We start from the raw sequence: 26,095 nt of genomic DNA on the forward strand, positions 1-26,095 counted from the left end.
CCTGTCAGGAGAGTTTTAGAGGAACATTCGGTAGGAAGAATATCTATGGAAGACCTCAGCTCTGATAGTGTGATCAAGTGACAATCGATCTTCAGAATACAATGCAAGGGAGACCAATGGAGGCTAATTGTTAATGGGGCCAAGAATCGTCTCCAATTTGCGTGACCAGACAACAACAACTGTATAACATTATACTTAGAAATTAATCTTACCTGAACATGGAACTGTATTAATAAAATATATAATTTCTATATCACTTTAAGGAATGAGGTAAATAAATTATACAAGTTATGTTCCATCAGACACACACAAATCAAGCCACAAATAAATTAATTAATTCATTTCACTTTACATTTCACGTTAGCTAATATCACTTTCACCAAACTCTTTCTTTTCTTCTTTCACATGTACACCATAGTTACAGTTATTCTGTGTACTTAATGAATCATCTTCGTGATTTGAAACAGACTGACATTCGATTTTAACTTTATCACTCAAAGACACGTCAAATGTGTTCAGTGGGTCAACTTCATTTCTCAAACTCACTTGGTAATTAATTTCACATTCCTCCTTCAAAGATGAGTTGTGTGTACGCAATAGATTGTCTTCACAACTTGAATTGACCTGGCATCTGATTTCATGTTCATAATTCGGAGATATGTCATGTGCATTCACTGCATCATCTTCGTCATTAAAAGTAGGCTCAGATTTTATATCCATCTCGTTATCTGACGATATGTCAGTTTCTAGTTTTATATTTACCTGTAAAAATGCAGTAAATTTCAATTACCATCACATCAAATTAATACATCGTAAAGAAAATCAATTTTACGCAAATCTAGCTTTCAGGTAGTAGCTCCCTGTAAAGCAGATTTGAACAATTTCAAGGAAAAATTGTTCCGGGGCCGGATATCGATCCCGGGACCCTTCGCTAGCGTGCGAATGCTTACCGACTGAGCTACCCCAGGAACTATATGCGACACCATCACAATTTTTCCTTTATATCCACACAACTCACATGAGCTGACAAGACAAAGGAAAAATTGTGACGGTGTCGTGTATAGTTCCTGGGGTGGCTCAGTCGGTAGAGCGTTTGCGCGCTAAGCGAAGGGTCCCGGGAACGATACCCGGCCCTGGAACAATTTTTCCTTGAAATTATTCAAACCTGCTTTACAGGGAACTACTACCTGAAAGCTAGATTTGCGTAATACATTCGTTACTGGAGGTACGTTAACAGAAAGCCACAATTTAAGTCACACAGCATTTTTGTGCACTCATAGTTGAGTTCTGGCGTCTTGTCAGCTCATGTGAGTTGTGTGGATACAAAGGAAAAATTATTCAAAATAAATTTTGTTTCATGGTCCTTTGCATACACTATTATTTCAAACCGGAATAAACAGTGTCCCTGAATATCTTAATTTTTCATGACAGATATTATGTAGCAATTAAAATAACTGCTACAATAGTGAGAGATTTATCAAATTATCTTTCTTTTGCAATATAATTAACATTCACATTACTGATGTTTTCTATGAGGGGATTTATAAGATTTTACCCCATATATAGCATTGGATTTCATGACCAAATGTGTTTTCAATATTTGAAGTGTGCATTTCCATAATATTGTAAGTGCCGAAACCGGGAGAATCCATTTTTTCACATTTAACAGTTGTAGGTGCCCTGTTTGACAATAATACGAAAGGTTATGAAGAAAGTGCTGCTTCAAGTAATAAAGTAGTGCACTTTCAGGTTGTGCAAGTTACAACGTTGTATGTACTGTATAAAACTATTTTTGCTCCTACTGTAAACTTCACAAATTGGCAGCTACAACGTTCTGGAAATGCACGCTTCATTTTATCTTTTCCTATGGTTATCAGTCATTTTCTAGATTTTAGTCATATTATTCAAAACTAGACGAATCCGACAAAGCATTGAATGCTGATCAAAAGCGAGAAAGATGAAGTGTTGCCTCCCAACTAGTCCAATGTGTTAGAGAGATGAAACATTTTGTTACTTTTTGCAAGGAAATCATGTAGAGCTTTTTAGTTTCTAAAATATTTTCTGAAGAATTTTTAAATTGGATGTAAAATTTTGGGGAGAATGGCTATAGTCAGAGCTGGATTATTTTGTTATTAGTGATAAATGTGAAATGTATCAGAGAGATGCACCAAGAAGTATAGCATGTTCCTAAATGGTTATCGAGATTTCAAAGTTGTTTAATTTTTCTCACTTGCATTATATAAGAACAAACCTTACATGGGAATAAAGAGCATGAGTTCCCACACCGTACTTTCTAAGTGTTCAATGTGAGCACCATTTGTCATACGGCAGATATCGAGCCAATATTCAGCAAGTCTAGAGTACCGGTAATCAACTCAACAGCAGCACCAATCCTTCTCAACTCTGGCAGGTCGGCATGTAGTGGTGGCAGGTACACATAGTCCTTCAAATACCCCCACAGAAAGAAATCTCATGGTGTGAGGTCAGGAAACCATGGACTACATACAAAAGCTTCTTTGATATTCTCGACTATTTCGTTGGCACATGCTGACATCCTGGACTCTTCCCTTTACAGATACATCAAGTCGATGAATGTTATTATCGGACAGAGGATAAATTCTAAATTATTGCTGTCCGAAAGCTCACTGTACAGATATTACAGAACTGCGCTTTGTAAATTTCAACACAAAAATAGACTGATGCACGGGAGTCGCCATTTTGTAAATGTGATGTTTTGATGCAACAAAGGCGAGAAACGAACATTGCGAGCAGAAGATAAAAAATTTTCACAGCTCTCTTTCATTATATATAAGAAACACACATTCACTTTTATTTGTAAAGCCATTCCAACTATTTGAAACCCCAATAATCATTTAGGGAGATGGTGTATATGCAGGTTTTATCATAAATGTGATTAAAATGACTGTTTCTGCGAAAAATCTTCATTTCTGCAGGGAGGGGAATACATACAAATCTCTTACCATCTCGAAGCCTGCTGAAGGGGAAGTTTCAAAATTCTCAACTTTCACTTCACAATTTCTTGTATTCACTAGATATGTTCCATCACTTGCATTTCTTTTAACTGTGGAGTCTTTGGAGATTCCTGAAAGTATGAAAAACATAAAGTTCATTTTTATACTTAAAAAGGAATGAATGTCATGATACTTTCTCATCATATTTTATTGTTTTGCAACAATTCTGTTCTTTTTTCATGTTGCAAATTCTATCACTACACAATTTATTTTCTTAAATTATTATTGAGACGGTCCCGCGTCGTGGTCTAAGGCATCCTGCCTAGGACTCGCGTTACAGAATGCGCGCTGGTTCGAGTCCTCATGGGGAAAGAAATTTTCTCATGAAATTTCGGCCAGTGTATGGACCGGTGCCCACCCAGCATCATGATGCACTTGGGGTGCTACGATTGGTAGCGAAATTCGGTTGCGAAAGCCAGCTATAACGCCTGGAAGGATCATCGTGCTAACCACACGATACCTCCATTCTGCTTAGGGCATGTGGGTGTAAGGCCAGCAGCCAGCTGGTCGGTCTAGGCCCTTCACAAGCTGTAGTGCCACGGATTATTATTATTGAAATGACATATATTCGTCTTGGGCTTGGTGCACAGTACGTATTTCTTTGGAAGTATAACAATTTTTATTGATACTGACAGTTATGAAATTAAATTAGAATGAACGTGGTCGACTTTACCGTTCACATTATACAGCAATTAAACACAAACCCATTCTCTGTAACAGAAGTTCATCTGTGAATATCATAGTGTCATAGGAACAAAAAAAACTCTGCTGGCCCATAGCGCTCACATGACGATTCCAGCCAAAAATATACCGGGTGGTCCACACCTGTGGAGTAACGGTCAACGCGTCTGGCCGCGAAACCAGGTGGCCCGGGTTCGAATCCCGGTCGGGGCAAGTTATCTGGTTGAGGTTTTTTCCGGGGTTTTCCCTCAACCCAATACGAGCAAATGCTGGGTAACTTTCGGTGTTGGACCCTGGACTCATTTCACCGGCATTATCACCTTCATCTCATTCAGACGCTAAATAACCTAGATGTTGATACAGCGTCGTAAAATAACCCAATAAAAAAAAATATATACCGGGTGCAGCAATGGGATGTGACAGTTTTCAGTATGTCACCCAAATTTATAATGGGAAATAAAGTGAATTATTCTATTAATGAAAATAAGCTATTTGATAAAAAAAAAAGGGAATGTTTGGCACTATTTTGACAGAAGGAATGTATTCTGGGGCGAGAGTGAATTGAAAAGCAGCCCCATTGTCTCAGTTTCTCGTAATTTGTATTGCAATCTGACGACACGCAGCCAGAGGGAAAATGATCTCACTCAATCCCCAATGTCAAACATATTATGAAATCTAGAAACGCTATGCAACAAGAAAGGAATATAATTATTACTAGTGATGAGAAATATATGGAAATGCATATCTGTATCATGTACAATTAAGATGATCTATGAATGGGTATTTGTGTATGTATGTATGTATTTTGGATGATTGTGCAAACTTAAACATTAAGAGCATATTTCATGCACATTTTTAAATTTTTTATAGCATAAACTGTTTTCTAGTTTTCTGGATGCTCAATTTCAGTAGTCTGTATGTATCACGCAAGTCAAATCGAGGAGCTATACACAAATTTTGTTGAGAAAAAGTGCGGTGAGCTGAAGTACAGAATGATGGTCTGAAATACAGTAAAACCTCGAAAAGACGCGCCCGCTTATTACACTATCCCATGTAATACGCTTTTTTTGTCCGGTCCCTGCACATTTCATTATATAACACCTTTATAAAATACTCCGTTTGTTGCGCTCAAGTCCCGCATAATACGCGGGTTTTGTGGAATATTTTCAATGTAATTTTCAGCAATGTACTGTAACATCAATGAAACATCTTGGTCACTGAACTCACTGGTGCCATTAACCTGAAAAGTATTGGTATTCGACCCTTTACCTGCGCATTTAAACCTTCATACTTCATACCTTACTATACCTCATCCTCTTGTTACGCTTTCTTATTCGACTCCTTATCTGCCTGCTTAAAGCCTACATACAGTTACAATATCCCACCCTCTTGCTAACCCTCTCTCTCAAACAGCATTCCTCACTCGGCCGTAATAAAATTCGGGAAATTTTTGCTGAGCAGTTTGTTGTCCTTTTGTGTATTGAAGTGTCTGTGAATGTGATTACAATGAGTGTTAAACGAAAAGCGCTTTCTGTGTCGAAAAAATTGGAAATCTTACGGAAGTACGATGAGAACAGTACTCTTACTCAGAAACAACTATCATTAGGAATCCCATCATCGATATTAAGAACGATAATAAAAAATCGCGACTCAATCATTACAGCTGCGATGTCGGGAGGATGTAATGGCAGGAAACTGAAGTGTGGTAAACATGAGGACTTGGAGAACACGCACACGACAAAGAACTATAAATGACTTTTTTTTTTTTCGAAAGAATTAAGCACAGTACATATTGTAAATGTCTTTGACGTACAGTACAGTAATTACATAATGGAGTAATACTATATTGCCTTTCATGAATCATGTATTTCAATAAAGAAAAATGCTAATAGATACTGTATATGAGTCAAAATTAGTATACCCGCCTAATATGCAGTCCTGGTTAATACACGGTTTACACCCGGTCCCTTGAACAGCGTCTTATCGGGGTTTTACTGTAGACGAAAGTAGCTAGTCCTTTAAGGACACAATCGTGATGTGGATGTCAATCATATCGTGTTACGAGATTATAAGTTTTGTCCCCTCGCTTCATGTGATGTAGAAATAACTTTTTCTATGAACAAGTTTATTTTTACGGACAGGAGAAATAAGTTGGGTCCCGAAAACATGAAAATAATTACTGTATCACAAAATTTCATACAGTCATAAAACAAAATATGTTATCTGTATCAAATTGGTTTTAATTAAATTAGCAATAGCCAATAAGGCAATAACTAAAAAACTGAAGTGACTGTGTTTTTCTTTATGTCCAACAATTTGAGTATTTCCCGTTATATGGCTAGTGTTTTGTTTTTCATGGGATCCTATTCGATGGTAAGTTTGCTCGCTCTTCAGCTTTTAGTGCATATATAAATGCATCTTTCAGCACTTTTGTTTTTCATGGGATCCTATTCGGTGGTAAGTTTGCTCGCTCTTCAGCTTTTAGTGCATATATAAATGCATCTTTCAGCACTTTTGTTTTTCATGGGATCCTATTCGATGGTAAGTTTGCTCGCTCTTCAGCTTTTAGTGCATATATAAATGCATCTTTCAGCACTTTTGTTTTTCATGGGATCCTATTCGATGGTAAGTTTGCACGCTCTTCAGCTTTTAGTGCATATATAAATGCATCTTTCAGCACTTTTGTTTTTCATGGGATCCTATTCGATGGTAAGTTTGCTCGCTCTTCAGCTTTTAGTGCATATATAAATGCATCTTTCAGCACTTTTGTTTTTCATGGGATCCTATTCGATGGTAAGTTTGCTCGCTCTTCAGCTTTTAGTGCATATATAAATGCATCTTTCAGCACTTTTGTTTTTCATGGGATCCTATTCGATGGTAAGTTTGCTCGCTCTTCAGCTTTTAGTGCATATATAAATGCATCTTTCAGCACTTTTGTTTTTCATGGGATCCTATTCGATGGTAAGTTTGCTCGCTCTTCAGCTTTTAGTGCATATATAAATGCATCTTTCAGCACTTTTGTTTTTCATGGGATCCTATTCGATGGTAAGTTTGCTCGCTCTTCAGCTTTTAGTGCAGATATAAATGCATCTTTCGGCACTTTTAAGGGTTTTAACTGCATATAATTCTCAATGCTAATAATTACACATGCTTAATAAAATGCTAGTCTTTAACACGTGCATGTACCTGAAGCATACACACGCAAAATCTTAGGTTTCAGATCAGGAAGTTCCAGGGTTGGTACTGCATCGTAAGTCAGTCGTAATCGACGAACATTTATGAACTGATCCTCTGTGAAGTGAAGTCCACAAACACGTCGATCATGCAGATAGCTCTTTGGCTTCCCACTCAGGGCAGGGTTAATGCGCTGGATCCAAAGAGCACGTCTGAAGAAAAAAAAGAAGTCAATTTCATGGAATCTCACATACTGTAATTTCCCAAACTATTCCTATTCACAGTTCATTTATATAATCTTCAACATGGACACAGTGATGCAACAACGGAGACGGGGAGAGGTAAAGGATAAGATTTATCCCTCTAAAAAATGTAGAAGTGAAAAATCGTATAGTTTTTACCCTTCTTTGTGACCAAAATTTCAATTTATAATTTATTTTAATGAGATAAAAGAACTTCGAAGTCACTTTAAACAAATACAGTGAAACCTGTTCAAATCGGAACCTGAATAATCCGGAATCCTGTCTATTTCGGAACAATTTATTGGTCCCGGCGAAATTTGTATGTATTATGTGTAATTTTTCCTGAATAAAACGGAAACTGTCCAACGCGGAAACGGAAACTGTCTGCCACTGTTCAAAACGGAAACAATATTTTGTAACTATATTTTGAAACAGCGTGTAATTTCAAGGAATATACGAAATATGTAGGTCACTAAGATAAAAACAACTTTCCTTTGCAAAATTTTAGAGGATACGAGGGTGTGTTGGCCTGTTGGTCATAAATTTTATTACCCTGTTGACTAGGCAGACGAGTCCCTTCAAAGATTTTCAATGCTTCACACCCGTATACTGTCGTAGCTGGACAGAGCGCAAGTGTAGTGATTCCCAGGTAAAAAAAAAAAAAAAATTGCATAAAATGTGGCATTAACATTAAGTGATGAAGTAAAAGTTATCGAGATAAAGGAAAATTAGAAACAAAGTCTATGTGAAATAATATTGAAGTACAGTTGTGGAAAACTCAGGTGTGACACTTTAAAAAATAAAGATCATAATGAGTGAGTGGCGTGTGGCCAATATTGGTGACACAAAAGGAACCAGAAAGCAACTCTTTATGTGAAAATAAATGAACTGTTGTGGGAGTGGGTTCTTCATGACCTTTCAAAGAACAAGACAATTTCTGGATCTGTTCTGCAAAGCAAGCTATTGAACTGGGAAAGAAATTAAATAAACCAGAATTCAAGGCTTCTAATAGATGGCTCCTAGTCCAATTAATTAATAATGTGCTGTGATATGCTGTACAGTATTAGAGTATAGTGTTAGATATTAAATAGAATGAGATTAGTAAACTTTAGTAATGTTTAATGACTAATGAGTGAGTTACGATAATATTTATATAGAAAATGAGATTTTAATCAAGATTATTCACCAACTTAATAAGCGACAGAAAGCTGATTTAATGTGATTAGTGTTAAATGGAATATTTTGTACTTCTTGCAGTTTGCGGCATGCCATTTTGTTTTTCATGTATATGAATGACAAAATATTCCATTTTAAAGTCACACCTGAATAATACGGAAACCTGTCCACAACGGAAAAAAAAATTAGGACCATGTCACTTCCGTCTTGAACAGGTTTCACTGTAATAAAATTCCAATCACTGCAACAATCAGACGAAACAAATGCTCTTTTCGACTCTGGTTCGAAATACTACAACAATGAATTCATTAACAACTTCAAAATTGTTTACATCAGGCGCTAAACATACTGTTTTGTGTTTTATGTGTTAATTTAACTGATTTTATCATCATCATCATCATCATCATCATCATCATTGGCATTACGGCCCTTATAGTTTAGCCTTAGCCTCCCTACTGATTTTATAGTGCATTTATTTATTGAAATATTATTAATATTATGTTACTGCTATAAAGAGAACTGTCATTAATTCCTAGATCACATACTTTTTCAAAAGAAAAATACAAATGAAAGTATATACATATGTATATATAATTTTTGTTTGTTTTTTACAATACTCTTCACTTCTTTCTTACCGGTACCGGAGTTTGACATTTTGTAATTGACTACCGATGATCACATGATTACTAAAGCTATTACCATAAGTGTGAAAGAAGTGTTTCAAAAAATATTTATTTCAAATCAACTTTATAATATGCATTTTAATTTTTCCTTCATCATTAAAATTTGCTCCAAGCTTCCAACACAATTATGATAAAGTTTATCATGAAAATCGCACACAACAAAATTCTTACTTCGGAATATGTATGATAAGAACTTTCTTGTGTTAAATTTTAACGTACTTTGTTGTACAATAACATACGAAAACAAAAACACACATAAAATTGCAACCTCATTCAAGAAATTAAACTACAACATCGCATACAGAACAAATAACACTTTACAAAAACATCTCAACATACAAACAACACAAACAAACAAATACAACCACACAGGCGTATACAAACTCAAATGTAACACCTGCAACAACTTCTACATAGGACAGACAGGCAGATCATTTCAAACACGTTACAAAGAACACACAGCCATAACAAAATTACAAAACACCTCTACATATGCAGAACACATCACAAATGCCAACCACACCTATAGAGACATCAACACAGATATGGAAATACTGCACATCCAACCAAAAAACCAGAAACTCAACACACTAGAACCATATGAAATATACAGACACACGAAAACACACCCCAACGATATTCTCAACACACAATTCAATTTCAAAACACATACACTCTTTTACTCTACACTACGAACGCACCCTCACAGGAAACAAGAAGCACCAAGACCAACAACGACCAGTTCTGAAGATGACCCAAAATAGGTCGAAACATGTTAACAAGGTACGTTAAAATTTAACACAAGAAAGTTCTTATCATACATATTCCGAAGTGATACAGTGTTAAAAGTTGTGTAATCAAGATGTATAAAATTCTTACCCTTTCCCCTCCCCTCAAACAAATTATTTTGTTGCACCACTGCACGGACTTAAGAAAGATTATGGATGCTAAAGAAATCCTCCTCAAGAAAGTTCAAATGGTCACATTCAGAACAATGTATAATTACTGGTATTAACACCTCACGAATTAATGGCTCTGTAATTCTAATGTTTGTTATGTATATGAAAGCCGTTCATAACATTTATTTTTTTGAGATGACCAAATTTTTATGAAGCTTTGCAGTTGGGTGAAGGAAAAGTAAAATGTCTATTGTGTGTGTAATAAAGGGGATTAATAATTTATTTACAATAGTAGTAACATAAAATCTGAAAGTTAGAATTTATAAAACAGTTATATTACCGGTTGTTCTTTATGGTTGTGAAACTTAGACTCTCACTTAGAGAGAGGAACATAGGTTAAGGGGTTTGAGAATAAGGTGCTTAGGAAAATATTTGGGGCTAAGAGGGATGAAGTTACAGGAGAATGGAGAAAGTTACACAACACAGAACTGCACGCATTGTATTCTTCACCTGACATAATTAGGAACATTAAATCGCGACATTTGAGATGAGCAGGGCATGTATCACATATGGGCGAATCCAGAAATGCATATAGAGTGTTAGATGGGAGGCGGGAGAGAAAAAACCTTTGGGGAGGCCGAGACGTAGATCGGATATTAAAATGGATTTGAGGGAGGTGGGATATGATAGTAGAGACTGGATTAAACTTGCTCAGAATAGGGACCAATGGTGGGCTTATGTGAGGGCGGCAATGAACCTCCGGGTTCCTTAAAAGCCAGTAAGTAAGTAGTAACATAATGGCGCCATTGTCGAATAATTTCGTACTTTTTTATAACAAAGAACTTCTTTGTTTCTTAAAGCTCGAGATTTCCCTAAGAGTAGTTTCATATACTTTTACACAATCATTTTCTGAATCCATATTATTGATTTGATCTCTGGTTAGTACATAAACAGTAAAATTATAAAAATTACTGCAAATAAGGACAGTAATGAAAATAGTAACTGTATTGATCTTTCAGTACTAATGTTTATATTGCATTCTATGAATATGAAACTTCTGTTCCTAGTTGCACTTACATATACCCAATGCCGTCAACATGCATGTCATTCAGGAAATAATTTTTTCTGGTGAAATTAAAACTTTCAATTAGTACATACAAAATATCGTACAGTACCTTTCTTCATCCTTTGGGAAGCTAAAAAATGACACGCTAGGTCCTCCTATTCTCAAAGCATTGGACTCGCATCCAGGGACTACACACACCATCATCTGAAAAATAAAGTTACATACAGCTTTCTGACATGGCTCAGGTGAAATAAAAAGAAATAAAATTTGGGCCACCTGAATTTTCCAAGTTCCAGGTATAACATGCTCAGTGTTTATATCAGAAAGCGTCCACACCTGTGGAATAACGGTCAGCGCGTCTGGCCGCGAAACCAGGTGGCCCGGGTTCGATTTCTGGTCGGGGCAAGTTACCTGGTTGAGATTTTTTCCGGGGTTTTCCCTCAACCCAATATGAGTAAATGCTGGGTCATTTTCGGTGCTGGACCCCGGACTCATTTCACCGGCATTATCACCTTCATCTCATTCAGACGCTAAATAACTAAAGATGTTGATAAAGCATCGTAAAATAACCTACTTAAAAAAAAATAAAAAAAAATACATCAGAAAGCTGTATCTAACTCAGTGTCACTGAGCATGTGCAGTAGGTTATAACTGGAACTTGGAAAATTCAGGTGGCCCAAATATTGTTTCTGGGTCTGTACAGAATAAAAGTCATAAAGAACGAAGAGAGTAGGAACTAGCAGAGGAAACCTGGGTTTCTGAGAGGCCTTTCCGTGAATAACGTCTGTAAGATTCAAATCATGAGAAATGTGTTGGATGTTAGGGAAACCTTAAAACAATAAAACCATAAAATTTACTTAGTCTTACGTTAAAAAAGTGTCAAATTGTTAAAAAAGGCATATACCTTCGACAGACGGCCCGTTTCAACGCTATGTCACGTCATCCTCAGTGTCTCTTGAACCACTGGTGATCTTGACTCTATGATGTGCATTTGTCGATGGTAGGGGTGGGGATGTGTTGTTCCTATGGTGGGGGCTGGCTGTTTGTGTGTTATGATGTATTATGACGTCGAATAATGTGTGTGTATTGAACTGCAATTGCGTATTAAGTATATATTGCGGGTATGCTATTGTATTCTTATATATTTCGTACTGTTCTAGGATGTTTAATTGTGAACTTTTTGGTGTGATGTGTAAAATTTCGATATCTGTTTCTTTATTATTGTAGTCATGGTTATTGTTGATAATGTGTTCTGCATAATTTGATGTGATGTAAGGTTTGGTTATAGCTTTAACATGCTCATTATATTTTGTATGAAAGGATCTTCCTGTCTGTCCTATTTAAAAATGTGGGCAACTATTGCATTTTAATTTGTAAACGCCAGTTGAATTATATTTATTTGAATGTTTAATGTGATTATTTAGGTATTTCTGTGTTGTATTATTTCTTTTGTACTGGTAGGCTATCTTGTATTTTAGTTTTCTGAATGAAGTTGCAATTTTGTGGGTATTGGTATTGTGATATGTTAATGTTATGTATTTATTCTCACGTGGTGTTTGTGTTGATTTGTTCTGTTTTTGTTTTGCCTTTTTTATTAGTGTGTCTATTATGTTAGGGTTGTATCCATTGTCTTTTATGGTTTTAACAAAGTGTTAACGAGAACTTTAATCAATTAAAACAATGCTTATGTAGGCTATAAAATAAATAATACAATCCTCTACATTCAAAAAGTGAAAGTTTCTTAACAGTGCAGTGCCATGATAACCTGAGGACTAAGTGGAGGGGGGGAGCAAACACCACCACACTCCTTAGTTTGACAGGATACATTAACATGTTGTGTTTGTTTCAATGGGTAGCAAGCTATTTCTGCCATGAATATTGGATGAAGAACAAACCTTGAGTGCTGCAACAGATGCATTATCTGTATTTAAAAATTGCACTGGCTCTCGGTGTGTAATATTGGGCTCATTCCTCTTCTTAACTCTTGCCCCTCTGTAAGCATTTTCACTAGGCGTAGTGGATTGAGTCCAATGAAATATGGATGGCACAGAACCTCGTTTCAATCGTGACCTTTCACCTGTAAAGATTTTAACACAATAATAAAGAATTATGAAGCAAAATTATTTCTAAAATTGAGGTTAGAAATACAAGTAAATAGAAAAAGTACTTCTATGTGCCTATATATTCCTTTAATTACATTTATTATTACTAAAATTGAATAGTATATTATTTTACTTACCCATTAATGTAGTTTGATAATCATCTTTCTTAAAATGTTCAGAGCAAACTCTGGTGTTCTTGGTGACATTACTCAGATCAAAGTTTTTCCTTCTAATCGCGTGTAACCACTGTTTTTTAAGTTTCACATCATTCGGGAACTGATGGAAGGCAAAAGGCTTTCCCTTGTTTTTGCAGAGAGGAACACAACAATAATTTGGCATCGTAAGTTCTTTTTTAGCGCATTAATTAATACAATAGTACTGCATAAGATGTTTATATCGAAAAACAAATGAACATGGGAAGCACATCCCGCAAAGTACATGCGCGCTATCTGTTGGTGATAGTTTACGATATCCCTATTGTATCACGGCCGACTTGATGCTCCCTTCCCTTCTCTGTAAAGGAGAAGCGTAGCGAGCATCAAGTCGTCTATAATTGTTTCGAACAAAGATGTATTCACGCCAATATAATTAATTAAATGTTCATAATGCCGTACCTTTTAGATTCAATACTTACGTTATTACTAACTGCTGATATGGAAGTTTTCACATTATTAGCAGATATCTACTGTTCTCGTTTTCTATACTCTCTTGAACGTTGCGTAGACGATTTGGGAATTTTTATATTTACTTTATCATCCAAATTACTTAATCTTAGCAGATTTTCTCGCTTTCGTTTTCTATACTCTCTACAACTTTCTGCTGCTGTTTTAGGAACATTTGAATTTACATCTGTATCACTCAAAATGTTTCTTTTTCATTTTCTATATTCACGCATATTATGCTGCTCTCTTTACTTTCGCATTATTTTTATCAGACATTTTAACGTAGTGCTACGCAATGCAGTGTGCGTTAACAAACCCACTAGCAGGCAGTGCGCGCATAGTTTATGAAGTGCAGTTCGAAAACCATGTATTAACTACTAGGTTATTTAGCGTCGATGTGATTGGTGAGAGCGAGATGGTATTTCGAGAGAAGAGGTCGAAGATTGGCCATAGATTACCTGACATTCGCCTTACTGGTTGGGGAAAACCTCTGAAAAATCCAACCAGGTAATCAGCCCAAGCGGGAATTGAACACACGTCCGAGTGTAACTCCGGATCGGCAGGCAAGCGCCTCGGCCAACTGAGCGACGTCGATGGCTTTTTAAAATAATAAACTAGGCCTACAAGTGAGCACCCCTAATATTTCAGCCATCACTCCAGCCAGCTAAACCATTATGACACAAATTTCATACTAAAAATTAAAACATATCTGGAACTTCACTTTTCAAAACTCGGAATCTTACATGGAATGACTCAAGTGCATTTTAATCGCTAAATTGCTTATATTTTCAATATAAAATGACGTAGAGTTAGGATGTTTATGACATGTCACAATTTTTTCCTGACTTCTATTTGAGCTAAAAATGTTAAATCAAACATTGATTGAACGTTTCTGATTGTATTGAAACGCTTCTTAATATCTTTACCAGTTCCCTGGCACGGAGGCTTACTACTACAGAAATTCCTATTCGCACATCTTCCGTCTACGCCATTTTATCCTACGTGCTAAATAGCAACTTGAATTCAGGGGCCTGTTTCACAATGTTTACAAGCTTTGTAATTTTTAAACTTTGCTTGTAGATTGTAAACTTCTGTTTCACAATCTTTGTTTGTAATGTTGAACTTTACAAAGGAAATAAAATCTTTACAAATTAAATTTTGCTCACTTTACAAGCATTCTGTTTCACAATGAAGGGTAATTTTACAAACGTGTAAACTTTACTTGTAAAGTTAGCACATTTTTTTACAATAGCTCTGAGATGTGTAAAGTTTGATATTGCAACAAATTCTGAATAAATACAATAAAGATATATTTATTAAATTAATTTTTGAGTAACTGGGTAATATTAAGAATTAAACTAGAGCAGTTTTGATGTTATTAAGTAGTTCTAATGACTCAGACGAAGATATTGAATTTAGGCCTAATCAAACAAAGACGTATACGTAAAATTTTCCGGTCAAGAATTAATAACACGTTCGTATCATTGTATGAATTTAATGAAAGGTTTCGAATGAGTCCCGTGCTATACTTCAGAATACCGCATGAGTATTTATATACGAAGACTGTATTTAATAAATAATCGCACTTAAAAAAGAAGTTCCCTGCATCAAAAATAAATTAATTCAATAATACAATAACGACACTGAAGTCGTTTCGAGTCCCGTTTCTCTGGAATCTCTCCTCCAAGATATGGGACATCACATCCAACATGGAAAAGTGGTGCCCTAACCTCAAAGCGAGAACTGTATTGCTTTGCATTGGTTTCATATACTAGCTCTCAGTTCCGTGCGTTAGTAGATAAGCACGGAATTTCTAAGTTATGTGTGCAAAAGTGCCCATAGGGTAATTGATGTTGTTAAAAGAGTTAAATTCAAGACAGGTTTTTGATAATAAATACAATAAATAAATACTTATTAAATTGATTTTTGAGTAAGTGGATAATAATAGGAATTAAACTAAAGCAGTTTTGATGTTATTAAGGAGTACAGACGAAGATATTGAATTTAGGCCTAATCAAACGAAGAGGTATACGTAAAATTCTCCGGGCAAGAATTATTAATATCACGTTCGTATCATTGTATAAATTTAATGAAAGGTTTCGAATAAGTTCCGCGTTATACTTCAGAATACCGCGTAAATATTTATATACGAAGACTGTATTTAATAAATACTCGCACTTAATAAAAAAGTTCCCTGCACCAAAAATAAATAATTCAATAATGCAATGGCGACATTACTTACGCGGTATTCTGAAGTCGTTTCGAGTCCCGTTTCGCTGGAATCTCTCCTACAAGATATGGGACATCATATCCAAAATCCAAAAGAGAAAAGTGATGCCCTAGTCCCTAACCTCAAAGCGAGAATTGTATTGTTTTGCATTGGATGCATACTAGCTGTCAGTTCCGTGGGTTAGCAGATAAGCACGGAATTTCTAAGATATCAGTGTGCAAAAGTGCCCACAGGGTAGTTGATGTTGTTAAAAGAGTTAAATTCGGAGCAGGTTTTTGATCACCAAAATGTTATTTACCATAGCACAGAATTTTTATGCTGCTGATGGGATCACTAATGTTTGTGAGGTTATGGATGCAACATTAATAAATACTGATGGATCAACACAAAAAATTAACCTGATTTTGTAGTTATTTTATCAATTGCATATTTGTACGTGGACCAAATCTGTTATTTACTTATTTGACTGAATTTTGTGCTAACTTTGGTCCGTAATCTCGTAAGCAACGCTTTGGTCACTTAAGGAAGAGACGTATTGGTATTCTCAACCAATCACAAAAACGTGAAACTCCATTGTCGCCAATATATAAAAATCTAAATACTTTTAATTTTTTTTAAACAATACTTTATATTTTCTGTTGCTGAAATATGAATCAGCAAGCTTAGAATTATCTATTTTAGTACAAAATATAAACATATATATCGATAGTAGTAAAAATACAACGACTTTAGCTCTGCTCCTTAGCGATTTTTGTAAACTGTCGTTGGTGATCGTGTGTAACCAATAATGCGTTCATTTAGCTGATTTTGTAAAGTTCGTCAGACTTTACAAACTAATAAAATAGCATTGTGAAACACAATTTACACGCATTTGTAATCTTTTACTTGTTATTTGTAAATTGTTAATTTGTAATTTGTAAGCATTGTGAAACGGGCCCCAGGTTACTTGAAATAATGGTACTATTGTCGCGCCACGAGATGGCAGGGAAATATTCTAGACGGAGCGGATGGAAGCCGTAGAATCAACGAGCTCCTCTGTACTCATTGTGATGTGAATAAAAATCAATTAATACTTTTACTTGCTGTTTCTCAAGTACCCTAATCACTTATGAAAAGGCGGATAAAATATAATTGGTAAACTTTCACCTTGATAAGTATTTCTTTTACTTATCAGTATTTACTGAAGTATACACTAAAGTAGGCCTACCTACTTAAGGGGAGAGGATGGTATTTTTTTTTACTTTTTTCCTATTTGGTGTAAAATATTAATTTTTTGTATGTAGAGAGCTCATAGCTGTGGCAACTCAACCAAATAAAAGTATAAAAAAAATTATTTAGGCAATGTAGCAAAAAAAAAATGAAGTTACTGGAAACCGATAAAAGCGGGCGTGTGATTTAAAAATCCATAGCGCAGGAAGTTTAAAAATGACGTCTCAACATCCGATAAGGGCACAAATACCCACAAAATGTTACGCAATGAATTCCACACATATCAAATGGTATTTTAAAGAAAAAACATTTTTTAAAATTTAATTTACCGGAAACAACAATAAAAGTGGGCGAGTGATTTAAAAATCCATAACGCAGGAAGTTTAAAGATGGCGACTCAACATCCGATAAGGGCACAAATACTCACAAAATGTTATGCTATGTATTCCACACATATCACAGGGTATTTTAAAGAATTTTTTTTTAATTTACTCATTTTTCATCAAAAAATTCCATCCTCTCCCCTTAAGATCCGTCAGTAATTTTATTACTTTGTTTGTATGTATGTATCAGGGGCGGCTCTACAATAAGAACTGCAGAGCTGCAGAACCGCCATTTAAATGGACTTAAAAAATAAAAAATGTAAAACGTGCTTTTATGTAATCTAGTTCATTGTTTAATTTATTTTGCAATTCATTCTCCTTCGATTCGAGATTTTACTGTTTGTAGGAGCCTTGAACTGCTCGAGAATTTTAGCTGTAGTGTACTTCTCGGATCTGTGATCGGCAGTTCCTGAAGCTCAACGTAGGGTAGTCGGCAGCAGAAAACTGGTTTTCTTCACCGTCCCAGTAAGACTGCATTAGAGCTGCAACCGAAGCAGCTCTCTCCGAATATACAAAAGAACCGAACACCCTCCTCTATTTATGACCTGCGTTAGGAGAACTCGTAAGCTTCTGGACTACTGTATATCATTACAGTTCCAGTATGTTATAGTGCTGTGGGTGATGTGATTAGTCAGTGTGTCTAAGAAAATATTTTATATTAAAAATGAATGAAATGAAAACCTAATCGACCAACCCTTTTCGAAATTAAAAGAGAAATTGCATGTTAACTCAAGAAATTAGGACGTCCTACACAAAATTTAAATATTGAAATTTCTGGAAAAAGTCGAGGAAATCATGTAGCCTACCAGTCATTTTAATACCGAAATGTGTAATGGAAACGATTGCTTTTTTGCTGCGCTCATGAAAACGCTTTCTCCTCCACCCATGTATGCTGTTTAGAGGAGAAAATACATGGACAAACACCGGAGTGAAGGATTTAGTTAATTTGACTTTAAAAACTAGAAAAGCATGTGGGGCACATCTCCACTACGTGACTAGTTGTACCAGGTGGGAGAGGTGTAGTGCACGGATGGTTGGAGTACAATTTCGGGTGCACAGTGAACTTCGAGAAGGGGCTGTAATTACACGCGTTATCCTATTTAGATGCAATAAACAGCATGCGTTTGCTAAATACACTATTTTTCATGCAGAACTGCCAACCTTTGTAACCGTGGGCCGCTACTGGTATGTATGTATGTATGTATGTATGTATGTATGTATGTATGTATGTATGTATGTATGTATGTATGTATGTATTTATTCAATGCCTACCCACTTCACTTTATATAATTCGGCTTCCGCATATTGCAGATAGATGGCAGGATTGTGATCCATTTACTTAAAAAAGAACCACTATTTACTTATATAGCTGAGTATCAGTAAATGATGTCTTTAATTTTCATGCAATTGCTATGTTTATGAACATTCGAAAAGAATACAGGGAGCGACGATTTATTAGTCCAAGGATGTACAAAGAACGTATGCATTTTGAGAAAGAATCTGTTGACTAAATGAAATATTTGTTCCAAAAGTGGACATCACCTACGAAGAAGAAAAGGCTGTCCTGGCGAATAAATATAAAAACTTGACTTCGGAGCAGTGGAGGAAAGTGATTCTTTCGGACGAATCACATTTTGAAGTTCAAGGGTACAGGTCCAATTTCGTCGGCGCTCATCTGGGGAACCTCTTCAACCAGGCCACATCCAGCAGGCACCCAAACACCCACCAAAGATGATGTTCTGAGCAGTGGCGGCTCGTGATAAAATATTATGTGTGTTCACAATTTTGTGTTCCAAAATCGAAGAGAATTTGAAATCGTATGTTTAGCCTAATATAAAATGTCATGATTCCAATGTTTCACTATCGAAAAAACCGTATATAAATTCAAAAGAACATATTATTATTATTATTATTATTATTATTATTATTATTATTATTATTATAATGAAACCCAATCTTTTTATTTCCAATTTTTCCTGGTAAGCCAGTTTACCCAGTTCTTTACTGTTCCAAATTACTTGAACAGAGTTCATTATTTACGTTTGTTAAAAATGAATACATACTACAATGCCGTTATTTACAAAAGTGTGTGTTCAGTAATATATTTTGGTTCACAACACACTGATTCACTTTAGCCTATACCAGTACTGTAATCCCATTCGCATAGATTGATTACTATAAATACATGCCAGTAAATATTATTCTTAAATAATATACACCACCATACAGATACTTAAATTCATACCACCACTACATTCAGCCAGCACGTGTTTTAAAGCCAAACCATGGATATATATATATATATACATACATACATACATACATACACTCGTAGCAGCACTGTACACACATCGACATAAAGTAAACGTTCCGACAGTGACATGCTGACGCCTACAGGCTAGAATACAGACTATTAAATTTATTCCTCGAGATATAGCACGTGAACGATAGCATCGATGCACCTGACATCTGTAGGATAGATTCACTGTTTACTTAAGGCTTTGTGCTCTTGACGAGTCATAAGCGGCCAGCGAAAGACAATTTTCTCGCGCGCATGCGTGAAATTCCTGTAACCTTCTTGGAAAGAGCACGGCTTGTACGTGAACGGATGTTGCCAAGTTTACATAAGAAGTTTATGCAAGATGCGGGGAGTTTAAAATAATCGATTCGAAGCGAGGGCAGTAACCACACAAGGAATGTCTGAAACAGCAAGTTCAGGAAGAATGGAAGCAGACACGTATGACGTCATTGAAAGGAGAGACGCGTGGTCCCAAATAAGTCCTTCGTCACCATGCAAGCAACAGTCACTGAAGACTGCTGACAATAGCGGAAGGGATAAGATGACGAATCAGCTGACAGCGGGAAGAGTAGGTCATAGAAAACAGGTAAAGAAAGTGGTTAAGAAGAAACTAGCAAGACGTCCGGAGCCGACAAAGAGGGGAAGTAAAGAAGATTTGGGTAGTCCATCTACTTGTGAGGGAAAGGAAGGAAATAAGGAACCGCAGAACTACAGTCTACGAAGTTGGTGCTTAAGGGGGGTGGAGTGATAAAAGTGTGGCAAAAGACATAGAAACAATTAAGTGAGTGTTCAAGGAGTAAGAGTAACTAGCAAAATAATCGGAGAGAGAATGTATGAACGAATAAGTGAATTAGTGTTCAGAGAAACAGGAGTTGATAAAGGAAGTGACTAGAGAAAATTAGAAGTGTTTGTTAATAGTAATTGGTAGTGAAATGTTAATAATATTGGAGTGTCGACTAAGTTAGCGTACAATCAGAGAAATTGAAATGATAGGAAGACAGCAAGTATTTTAATGTAAGTTTACAAATGAAGGTTGAGTTGACTTACAAAAATAGTGCAAAACGGAAAATTTATCGGGATGAAACGGAACAGTTTAACAAAATAAACATGTGATTCAGTGTCTAATGGAGAAATAGGGGATAAGAGTGATGACAGAAGTGAGGAGAGGTAGAACTGATTGTAAATTAGTGATGAAAGTGAATGAGTATGGTTAAATAGTGTTAGTAAAAGTTAGTTCAAAATAAGGGAAATTTTTGACTATAGGAAGTACTTCAAATATAAGTAAACAATAAAAGTGGTGAGGTGTTCATTAGAAAGAAGGAAAAATTTTAATGGGAGAGGTTAGAAAGCAAATTGAGAGTATGTATTACAGTAATAGAGGTAACAAAAGTAAAATAAGATGACTGCACATGTCAATGAAAGTTTTTGTAATTAGAAGGTAATGGGGAGCACGAATACAGAGATGTGGTGGCTACCCATTACCAAATAAGAGTTGTAGAAATAAATACAGTATACAGTACAAAAATAATCGATTCTGATATTATACATTCCCACTACGTCAATACGGTATTAAATGATAAAACTAGTCGTGCATTAATGGAAACAAGGTGTTCACGCGCTCTTGTGCTCTTATTGACGCACCGCCACTGGTTCTGGGGCTTCCGGATCAGAGACTCTTCATGCCATTGAAAAAATGATGAAAAGGAGTGCTACAGAACAAACTGATCCCAATGAAGCATAGGTGGTCTCCTGACGGTGACGGGCTGTCCAGCAGGATCTTGCTCCAGACACACCATGAACTTCAGAACCATGAAAAGGTTGATTGATGGTGTTGGACTGGCCACGGAATTCACGCTACTTGAACCCTATAGAAAATTTGTGGGAATTGTCAAGGCACGGATCCAAACGTTTCATCCAAGTCTGGTACCGGGACCCAGAAATGAAGGAACTATGCGGGAAACTCATTGATTCAATGTGTAAGAGGGTGAAAGAAGTAATTAAAGTGAAAGGAGGTCACATTTCTTGTTAAAATGTAGAAGAAAAATAATAATAAATGTTCATAAATAAGCTTGTGTATATTCTAATTTCCTGTTTGTCCCAACTAATCTGCACAACACCGTACAGTAAGTGTTAATTTTGTTGAATGAAATCATGCAGATAGGCCTATAGTAGACGGCATGGACAACAATTTTTCACCAGTAAATTATAGTCCCATTTTATTTCCTCCGATAAGTACAACGTAGTAAAAGTTACGTTAAATTAATTTATCAAAAATATTAGTTAACTGTTATTTAAAAAAAAAATAGTTTTATATCTAATCATTTAAATACAGGCTGATCCGTTTGGGTATGGATAATTTTAATTTATTATTATAAAGCTATTATGATAGTATGAGAAATTTCTTTCTGGTAATATCACAGTCTAGTATATACAGTCACGAAGCTTGAGTTGTTGAGGGTACTAGGAACAATAGACTGTGACGGTACTATTTCGCATTATCTGTGATGAGGGATAATAGCGATCCTAGTGGTTAGCAACTATCTATGGATGCATATTTACTACATATTGAGCTTCGTGACTGTACATTCTAGAATGTGGTAATATTATGCTTAAAAGATGGAAGTTTACATTTATGACAATCAACAATGCATAATCTGAAACGACAAATGAAAATCGTAGATGATTACAGTGGCTACTACGAATCAACAGCAGGCACAATGTGTTCTTTGGTATGCTAAATTTGAGAGTGTTAAAAGAGTTCAAAGGGAATTTCGACGTGAGTATGGTGTGCGTAATGTACTTAAATACGATTCTATTATGTTGTGGTCCGAACATTTATAGAAACAGGTTCTGTGTTTAAAAAAAAAAAACATGCAGGAGGTCGCAGGCGAAACCCAGTACGAGAAGCAGCTATCTCTTGACTTGGCCCCCAAACTCCCCAGATCTAACCCCTCCTGGTTTCTTCGTGTGGGGTTTTGTTAAAGACATTGTTTATTCATAGAAACTCAGGAACATTGATGATCTGAGAGTAAAAATTACTCGAGCTTTTCAACAAATCATCCCTCTTAATGTTACAACGGACATGGGCTGAATTGCATCACCGTTATGAGTTGTGCAGGGTGCGCAATGGGGGTCATGTTGATCTCTGAGGAATCTCCCATCTTTCAGTGTTGCATGCACAAAATTTCAACAAATAAAGTTCAGAGGTAAATGTTTTACGGTGTTTTTGTTTTATCGATACCCAAAGAGATCAGCCTGTATTTTTAAAACATTTTTATGTTATGTTATATACAGGGTGTTTCCGGGCTGATGTTACAAACTTTCAGGGATGATGGCGAAGGGCATATGTATCAACTTGAGATAAGGAACCATGGTCCGGAAATGACTGAGTCAAAAGTTATAAGCAAAAATGTTGTGTGGAAATGGAAGTGTATTTTGGCACCACGTGCCCTCCTTCCCTTAATCTTTGGAACAGTCGTGGAAAGATGGTATGGGCCGGGTGTTTCCTACGTGGGTACTTGCCCCGATACAATCTGTGAGCTTGTGTACTGTTCCCATTGGCTCATCCGTATTCGAAAATCAGGTCTGCATATTCCTCCATTTCACTAGGACTGATCGACTGGACACTGCAACTTGTACACATACACTGCTGCCTACAGACGTGCATATCAGGATCGACTATGTCCGTTACACATTACGCTATCTGCATTGCTTTAGTGTAATTTCCTGTCCCCATCCCTCAGACAGCGCACTGAATGGAATACTGTAAGTAGACAACGTAAACAATGTCAGTATGTGTAAGATGTACAGATAAGTAGACATAAATAAGATGTGCAGAGGAATAAAATTATTTAATTTCCACACAACTATTTTTGCTTGTAACTTTCGACTCGGTCATTTCTGGACCAGAGTTCCTTATCTCAAATTGATACATGTGCCCTTCCCCATGATCCCTGAAAGTTTGTAACACTAGCCCGGAAACACTCTGTATAACTCAATTTTTCATCTATTCTTCTAGGAGTAGAACCCTTCTGTTTGAAACTAAGTACACATGATTTATGACTGCTAAAGTTTTCGAAATAATGACTCTGTTGACTGTTTGCAATGCAATGAATTTATTAAAGAACGGGACGGCAAAATATAAACTGTCCCGGGTGGCAGAATGTCTAAATACAGCCCTGCCACTGCCAGTACAAGACAAGGAATATCCACTCAATTCCTGTTATCCTGCCGGGAGTCGAATTAATGTCCGCGTCCTTTGTAGACAGAGCCACAGTTATTAGAAACACATTGCAAACAATTAGTGGAAACAGTCCCTTCATTACTTGCAATGTAGTCGTGTGTAAACCCCTGCTGCAGCATATAATTGCGTCCGACCTCTGTGTGAATATTTCAGAGCCTCGGTATTAGCGGGGCGAGGTTGCTTATACGTCTCAACGCCGATAAATATCAAAGGCAACAAGGTATGCTAACGTGGGGGTGGGATTAGTGGCTGGGAGCAATTTACGAGCTGCGGAACGGTTATCACAACCACGCGTTGTAAATTATTACAGACGGATCTCCGTCCAAGGAAATAGCGCCGGCGAAGTAACGAAGAGGAACCTTGCGTAAGTGTGCACGAAATGCAAGACGTTCTTCTTAAGCTGAAAACTACAAAGAATGTTTCTCTTCTTAAATGACGTTTCTGATAAAAGGGGAATATTTAAAGAATGTTTCTTGCCTTTATTATTTCAAGATCTAAGGTCGAGAAATAATCTCATGACGAGTTTAAAAGCAAAATTAACTAGGTAGTGAAAACTATTTTGCACGTATGAAATGAGTGCATTAAAATATTTTTCTCGTGGAAGCAGAGATTGTAAAAACATACAAGCCTCCTCTAAATAAGAAACACATGAGTAAACATTACTATAACATAACACCTTATTGTGAAATAATAAATTAATAATAATAATAATAATAATAATAATAATAATAATAATAATAATAATAATAATAATTTATTGCTAGAACAAATACATTTTGTTTTATACATATATAGGCTATATATTTCTTTTTCCTTCATTTCCCCTTTTTGTTCTCTTTATCAGCCGATGAATTTATTATCATAGCCTTTTTATCGTGAATTTTATTTAATTTTCGTATTTCTTTTCTTTTTTATTATCATTTTATTACATTCCATTTTGATATATTCTTCCTTACGTTTTCCATATTAACCATTTGTACTAAATGAGTTGCTTTCACTATATTCCAATGTATTTTACTTTCTTTTTTTTCTATTATGGTATTATTTTCATGTTGTTTAGTGTCGATTTTATTATGCTATTATTATTTTTTTGTAATATGTTAGTATTCTGTTCTTTAACTTTTTGTTAAATTTTAACTGCTTGTATACTTTGTGACCTGGTAGAGCGTAAGAGAAGGCCCTATGGTCTTAACTCTGCCAGTATAAATAAAGAATTATTATTATTATTATTATTATTATTATTATTATTATTATTATTATTATTATTATTATTATCATCATCATTATTATTTGTAATATGTTAGTAATCTGTTCTTTAACTTTTTGTTAAATTTTAACTGCTTGTATACTTTGTGACCTGGTAGAGCGTAAGAGAAGGCCCTATGGTCTTAACTCTGCCAGTATAAATAAAGAATTATTATTATTATTATTATTATTATTATTATTATTATTATATACAGGGTGATTCACTAGGATTTACCGTCACTTAAGGAGCGTATTTCCGAAAGCATTGTAACCTTATATTAAGCAAATACATTTTGTGCGAGATCGTGCGTATTTTCTTGCTTTCCGCACAAAACCAATACGCGGTAAGTGTGAAATACCACATTCAGTATTCCCAACGTAACACACATAACAATTTCCCTCTTCTTACCGCTTAAGCGCCATATTCATTTTACTGCTTTAGGCTTTTAACATATGATTTTTAGAGACGTTCAATATAGTAATAATTATAAATTGGAAACTTACCACTGCAATTTCACCTAAATTGCACTGTTAATTATTGTTTTTAAATATTTGCAAAAATTAAGCAAACTCTACAACACCACAAAAGTTACTGCAAGTAACATTAAGGAAGTCGTGAAAAAATCAACAAGATTCCGATGCCGATGTTATTACTGCAATATGTTATATAAATAATATTGTTAAAATATTAAAATGAAAAATAAATCATTACATAACCTTACCGTTTGTTTTAAGTTCGCATTTATAGACTGGGAAAAAAAAGACAGAC

At 35.6% G+C, this 26,095-nt stretch overlaps 1 protein-coding gene across 5 annotated transcripts; it reads right to left on the reverse strand.

Annotated features, from left to right (window-relative positions):
• Positions 1–225: 225 nt before the first annotated feature.
• On the reverse strand, positions 226–16,503 carry LOC138701013 (uncharacterized). Of its 5 annotated transcripts, none has more exons than XM_069827506.1 (7): positions 16,406–16,503; positions 13,193–13,355; positions 12,849–13,030; positions 11,063–11,157; positions 6,900–7,099; positions 2,982–3,103; positions 226–762 (listed from the first exon to the last, which is right to left on the reverse strand). In XM_069827506.1, exons 2-7 carry the CDS (start codon positions 13,194–13,196, stop codon positions 361–363), a joined length of 1,005 nt encoding a protein of 334 aa, XP_069683607.1. In that variant the 5' UTR covers positions 13,197–13,355; positions 16,406–16,503; the 3' UTR covers positions 226–360. The 5 variants fall into 5 exon arrangements, with proteins under 5 accessions (XP_069683607.1, XP_069683606.1, XP_069683608.1 ...); XM_069827505.1 differs by lacking the exon at positions 16,406–16,503 and adding an exon at positions 16,246–16,381; XM_069827507.1 differs by lacking the exon at positions 16,406–16,503 and adding an exon at positions 13,690–16,229.
• Between the last annotated feature and the right edge of the window lie 9,592 nt (positions 16,504–26,095).

Source organism: Periplaneta americana, chromosome 6, assembly GCF_040183065.1.
Source record: "Periplaneta americana isolate PAMFEO1 chromosome 6, P.americana_PAMFEO1_priV1, whole genome shotgun sequence".
In the NCBI taxonomy this organism is placed as follows: Eukaryota; Metazoa; Arthropoda; class Insecta; order Blattodea; family Blattidae; genus Periplaneta; species Periplaneta americana.

Excerpts from the sequence above, each read along its gene's own strand:
- LOC138701013 (XM_069827504.1), bottom strand. The coding sequence starts at position 13,394 with ATGCCAAATTATTGTTGTGTTCCTCTCTGCAAAAACAAGGGAAAGCCT. Across the intron at positions 13,031-13,192 it reads TTATCAAACTACATTAATGG|GTGAAAGGTCACGATTGAAA; the intron begins GTAAGTAAAATA and ends AAATCTTTACAG. Across the intron at positions 763-2,981 it reads CTTCAGCAGGCTTCGAGATG|GTAAATATAAAACTAGAAAC; the intron begins GTAAGAGATTTG and ends GCATTTTTACAG.